This window comes from Erythrolamprus reginae, chromosome 8, assembly GCF_031021105.1.
Source record: "Erythrolamprus reginae isolate rEryReg1 chromosome 8, rEryReg1.hap1, whole genome shotgun sequence".
Lineage (NCBI taxonomy): Eukaryota > Metazoa > Chordata > Lepidosauria > Squamata > Dipsadidae > Erythrolamprus > Erythrolamprus reginae.
The window spans coordinates 53,680,429-53,687,056 of NC_091957.1; the positions used below are offsets into that span (position 1 = coordinate 53,680,429).

Here is a 6,628-nt window from a genome sequence, read left to right on the forward strand (position 1 = left end):
ATTTTGCATGCGATAAATTTGGCATCCTGCCCATCTTATTCAAAAGAGACAGAAGAGTTCATTCGCGCATACCGTGCCAAATGTGAATGTCGCTTGCATGACAAGCCCAGATTGGTTGCGGGTTCAGTAGAACGGGTCTGACGTTGCTGAGACCTTGTCCTCCTCTCCTCTCTCTATCAGCCTTCGTTCCCTTGTCCCCAGACCCACAAGTTCATCACATATCCCGGTCTGGTTCTGCCAACGTGTCTGGTCCTCTCAACAACTTCCGGGCAGGTGCTGAACAAAGGATGACCTTGAGACTGAGAAGGAATTTGTTATTGCTACACTCTGCAACTCTCATTCAACAGCCCCACCCAAATTCCCACTGTACATTCTATTATAGGGCAGGCCAAAGTCTCCAAATCAACCGATGACACTCTACCCCTTCCCATCACTTACAGTCGATATACATTTGACTTTTAGGGAGCAATATGTCTGTACCCCAGTTAGGAGCCTTCTCCATCTGTAACCTCCAAAACAGCACCGTGTGTCTTCTCTGTGTGTCCATGTGTGTGTGTCTATTGTGTCTGTGTATTGATCGATGTTGCAAGTTCTGGTCCATGATTTCCTCTCCCGCTTTTTTTTTTTTGGCCAATCCCACCCAACCCAGATGTTACGATGGGATGAGTTCCACCTGGAACACCCCTACAATGTGCTCTCTCTTCTGCAGGCTCTTCTTCCAACTGGTGCCACTATCTCCCAATGGAAGGAGAGTTGAAAGAAGTAAGTAGAGTAGGACTTTGGCTAGGTTGTCCCAACGGGCTGTTCCAAAGCGCTCGAGAACAAATCGGTGCCTCCAAATCTTGTCAATATATGACTAAAAAAGAGGGTGTCTGTGTGTGTTCCTGGGATCAAAAGACAACCCTACCCACACTCGGCAATTCATAAACCAAGACAGGTCTTCCATTTCCATAACGTATATGGGGAGAAATTTATTTATTTATTTATTTATTAGATTTGTATGCCGCCCCTTTCCGTAGACTCGGGGCGGCTAACAACAGTAATAAAACAATTCATAACAAATCTAATAATTTACAATTTAAAATTTAAAGTAGTTAAGAAAACCCCATTTTAAGCAGATATACCTACAAACATACCATACATAAATTATATAGGCCCGGGGGAGATATCTCAATTCCCCCATGCCTGACGACAAAGGTGGGTTTTGAGGAGTTTACGAAAGTCAAGGAGGGTAGGGGCAGTTCTAATCTCTGGGGGGAGCTGGTTCCAGAGAGTCGGGGCCGCCACAAAGAAGGCTCTTCCCCTGGGGCCCGCCAACCGACATTGTTTAGTTGACGGGACCCGGAGAAGGCCGACTCTGTGGGACCTAATCGGTCGCTGGGATTTGTGCAGCAGAAGGTGGTCTCGGAGATATTCTGGTCCGATGCCATGAAGAAATGGTCATTTGGCAATATGTAAATCCCTAAACTAGGCTTGGTGGACCTCCAGAATACGTTGGACTGCAGCAGCTTCCATCTGACCATAATGTGGTTCACACCACATGCTAAGCCAAAATTCACAATATGACTGTGAATGCTATGTGAGGTTAAGTCGACGTCTTCTAGAGAAGGGGGAGAATGTGTTAATTTTAGTAGGGGGCCCGTTTAGTAAGGGGGATTATCATCCAAGGATGGTAGGAATGTTCAGACCGGATGTGGTCATCTAGAGTCCTACCAGGTCAAGAAAGTCCAATCTGCTATCCACACAGATGACTTTGCAATTATGGAAAGGCAATGATAGATACTGTATTTTTCAGACTATAAGATGCACCTGAGTATAAGACGCGTCTTAGTTTTTTGGGGAGGAGAATAGGGAAATGAATCTGCTTACGAGATATTCATCTGGCTAGCGTCCTTAGTCTGGTCAGCTTCAGCACATTATTTTATCCACTGGTTAGGGCTTAAAAAAAACTTACTTGGAGAGAGTAACAATGAAAGAGCTTGCAAGCCAGTAAGAGCTGGCTCTTAGCAGCTGGTTAGGGCTGGAAATAAACATTCGGAGAAATGAAAAAAAAAACCTGCAAAGACTTAGGGCTTGGAAAACATTCTTTGCAGAGAGTAACAATGAAAGAGCTTGCAAGCCAGTAAGAGCTGGGAACATCGTTAGCACCTGGTTAGGCCGGGAGAGAAACATTTGGAGCAAGTTAAAGCAGTGAAAAAAAAAACCCTGCAAAGACTTAGGGATTGGAAAACATTTTTAGCAAAGAGTAACAATGAAAGAATCTGCAAAATAAGAACTGGGGTGATCGTTAGCACCTAGTTAGGGCTGGGGGGGGGGAAGGCTTCGAAAAAAGCTACATTCAGAGTATAATAAACTTGAATTTTCAGCTTCTTTTAGGGAGGAAAAAAGTGCATCTTATATTCTGAAAAATACGGTACCTAGCATTTCTTCAGCTCTTAGGAGCTGGTGCAAAGAGAAGTTCAAAAGTTCTCCATTTATAGGTTTGAAATTAGCCATCAGAGCTCAGTTTGAAGGAGCATTCAAGCTCAGTGAAAACAAGGGAACAGGAGTTATCTTGACCATTTAAACTTGTTGGTGGCACTGGTCAAGAAGGGTCAATCTGTTCCTCTCTCTGCCCCGTATTTTGATTGCAAAGTTTTGTCTGTTTATTTCTCTCTCTCTCTTTCTCTCTTTCTCCTGTATGCCCTTCTCTATTTTACTGTCCATCTTATGATTTTGCAGCCTATCTAGAAGATCTGGCCCGGTGCATAGAACAAAGCCGCCGGCTGCTGATCGTCCTCACGCCAGATTACGTCCTCAGACGCGGGTGGAGTATCTTTGAGATGGAAAACCGCCTCCACAACATGCTCCTCGGGGGCGAGATCAAAGTCATTTTCATCGAGTGCCCCCACCTGAAAGCGAAAATCAACTACCAGGAAGTGGAGTCGCTGAAGCACAGCATCAAGCTCTTCTCGGTCGTCCCGTGGAAAGGTCCCCCAAGCAACAAGCCCAATTCGAAATTCTGGAAGCGTTTGCTCTACGAGATGCCGGCGAAGAAGAAAGAAGTGATCTCGCGGCGCCAAGTCCTGGATTCCGCCGAGCAGGGTCTCTTTGGCGACCTGCAAACAGTGCCTTCAATCGCGGTGACGGATACTTCGGCTTCTCTGGTTTCGTCTCAGGTGGACTTGGGAGGCTATCAACCCGTCAACGCCGCCCAGATGAGACATTACTGCCGAGGTTACGAGTACAGCGTCCAGTCTGCTACTCTCCCGCTTACGGGCCTAAGCAGTAACCACCACACTTACTGCAACATACCCCTGACGCTTCTCAACGGGCAGCTACCGCTCAATAGCAGCGTGAAAGATGTCCAGGACTTTCACAGAAACCCTTCTCTACTCCCCTTGTCCACCAGAGAGCTGAGTTTCACCAGCGATATATGGTAGCAAAGATCCAGACTTCTTCTTTTAAGCCGGCTTTCTCAGCGAGCCAGAATTCCTTAAAACTAAAAAAGAAAAAAAATCAATCAAACCTTGAAAAACCCCACGTCATCAGGTGCCAAACTCTTTTGCCAAGTCACAAAGTAACTCGCTTTTATACTTGAACCTCTCTTTGTTTACATTTACAAAATTATTAACCAGGGGGAAGGCTACTTTTTTTTTTAGCCGACTTCTGCGTTTTCCTGTCTTTTAACGGAGAGAATGATTTGTTCTTTATTATAAAAAGAGAGAGAGAGAAAGAAAGAGAAGGGATATGGGATCAAAAGAGTATTTTGAAGTAAGTTGACGACAAGTTGACGTCCGATGCTATATACAATAGAGTAAGACTCCATATTTATATATACGCACACATATATATACATATATATATATATATATTAGTACTTCAGAAGTTTAAATGGATTTTTTTTTAAATAGAAAGAACTTAGGAAGCATATCCATCATACATGTGAAACACAAGTAGTAACAAAAAATAATAAGACTCGCATTTCGGATTGTGCTAAAGGGCCATTCCCACTAAAAATGCACTGCGTAGAAGCGCTTTCCGACAAGATTGACAGACGTCAGGTTTGTTAATGGAAGATGGACCATGCAGAGGCTAGTAGGTTTTCGTTCCTCAATCCCCATGGCTGGAAAAGATATCGCCCACTCAACAATTGTGTGTCGTTTTGTTCTCCAACTAAATTCTTCATCGTCCGTGAAGGTTGCCATTGTGTTTTCTTCCATTCTTAAGAAGTCGACCACCCTTTAGTTTTCTGTAAATTTTTTTGGGGGGGGGGAGGCATTCATTTTGGCTTTCCAGGTGTCTTAGGGGACTTTCATGTTCCATTGGACATGATCACGGTGTTGTTAAACAGTCTGCAGATCCGAACATTTCCTAATCTTCCCGACTTGTGTACTAAATTTTCATTATAAGCCTCTGCACAGGGTTGTTATTATTTCTGGTTTCTTTCCCACCCACCCCTTTTTTTTTTCCAGGTAAAAAGGTGTTACAGTTTACCGGGTTGATGTTTGATGGGAAAATGTCAGCTCGGAAAAGAGAACAAAAGGAACAAAACAAAACACACACATACACAAAAAGCACAGCAATACTCACCAACAAAAGCGTTGAACTGTTCTGGTTACCCGTCATAGTAACATTTGCATTGATAATCGTTGAAAACGGCAGTAAGCATTTACACTAATAAAAGGTTACTCAAGAGTGTGTCCCGGTTTCCGTTGGTTCTTACATTCCTGGAAAATCAAAATTGCTCCTCAATTTATCGTTCCAAGTTATAATGCCTTTATTGGCTGTTTGCTCAACGTTGTGTTACTTCCTTGGTAGTTTTTTCCAGGGGTGAAATCCAGCAAGTTCTGACCAGTTCTGGAAAACCGGAAGCGGAAATTTTGAGTAGTTTGGAGAACTAAGGGGTAGTGATTTCTGACAGTCTCAAAATGGGTGAACAGTGCGGTCAGGTGGTAGGGAAAGCAAGTAGAATTCTTGGCTGCATAGCTAGAGGTATAACAAGCAGATTGTGATCCCGCTATATAGAGCGCTGGTGAGACCACCTCTGGAATAATACTGTGTTCAATTCTGGAGACCTCACCTACAAAAAGATATTGACAAAATTGAACGGGTCCAAAGACGGGCTAGAAGAATGGTGGAAGGTCTTAAGCATAAAACGTATCAGGAAAGACTTCATGAACTCAATCTGTATAGTCTGGAGGACAGAAGGAAAAGGGGGGACATGATTGAAACATTTACATATGTTAAAATGTTAAATAAGGCCCAGGAGGGAAGTGTTTTTAATAGGAAAGTGAACACAAGAACAAGGGGACACAATCTGAAGTTAGTTGGGGGAAAGATCAGAAGCAACATGAGAAAATATTATTTTACTGAAAGAGTGGTAGATCCTTGGAACAAACTTCCAGCAGACGTGGTTGGTAAATCCACAATAACTGAATTTAAACATGTCTGGGATAAACATATATCCATCCTAAGATAAAATACAGGAAATAGTATAAGGGCAGACTAGATGGACCATGAGGTCTTTTTCTGCCGTCAGACTTCTATGTTTCTATGTTTCTAACTGGCAAATACCACCTCTCGCTGGCCCGGAGTGGGGTGGGAATGGAGATTTTGCAATATAAAAGGTAGCCCCATGGAGAGAGCATTGCAGTAGTCGAACCTCGGGGTTATAAGGGCATGAATGACTGCGCCGCAACTGGTGCACCAGGCGAACCTGGGCAAACGCCTCCCTCGCCACAGCCGAAAGATGATGGTCCTATCGGAGCTGCACTTTCAGAAGCTAGAAATACAGCCGCAGTAGGAAGTCATCAAAAAATATATTTACTTCTTATTTACACTACTAACAGTATTCTACTTTGATATACATACACCACACTGGTATCTCGCTACAACTATCTCAGTTACAATAACTCACAGGAACCAACAGATCAATACAGCAACTTCAGAGCAAACTTCACACAGAGCAGGATCAGAGAGCAGAGAGAACAGAGCAGAGAGCTCGTGTATATTTAAATACTTTTCACCTGATGAGGTTGCTGCATGCTTAATTGCCTCAGAATGACTCAACATTCTCAAAGTAGGCCTTCCTTCTGCATTGAGATATTACCTCAGGATATGCTTAATCCTGACAGGTCCAATGTTAGCTGTGGATCGAGGAGGACGCCCAAGTTGCAGACCCTCTCTGAAGGGGACGGACAGTTGGAGGCATCCTTGGGAGGTAGAACCCACAGCCACTCCATCTTGTCGGGGTTGAGCCTGAGCCTGTTAACACCCATCCAGACCCTGCTGGTTTAGACCGGTTCTATAGAACTGGTAGCAGGAAGTTCCATCCACTTGCTGAACTGTCTCTCTCAGCAGCCGCCATCTTGATTTTCGTGTGGCGAAGGAGAGAAATAATTTTTTTTAATGGTCATCTGATTTATGTGTGTGATATCTCAGCCATGGGTCTCTTTCTCTCTTCTCCCACCCTCAATTGAATGATCTCAGGCACCTGTAAAACATAATAATTAAATCCAGATATTGCTCAACTACAACTACTATTATTATTATTATTATTATTGTTATTATTATTATTATTATTATTATTATTATTATTATTATAATATCAATGCAACACAGCAAACAAGATCACTATGCTGGATTC

General features: G+C 43.3%; 1 protein-coding gene across 1 annotated transcript in view; it reads left to right on the forward strand.

Moving 5' to 3' along the window:
- Positions 1 to 4,546, forward strand: part of IL1RAPL2 (interleukin 1 receptor accessory protein like 2) — a 336,211-nt gene extending 331,665 nt beyond the window's left edge. Inside the window, exon 10 of the mRNA XM_070759926.1 lies at positions 2,722 to 4,546. Coding sequence (XP_070616027.1) covers positions 2,722 to 3,422 — 701 coding nt within the window. The 3' untranslated portion in view covers positions 3,423 to 4,546. The remainder of the gene's footprint in view (positions 1 to 2,721) is intronic.
- The last annotated feature ends 2,082 nt before the right edge of the window (positions 4,547 to 6,628 follow it).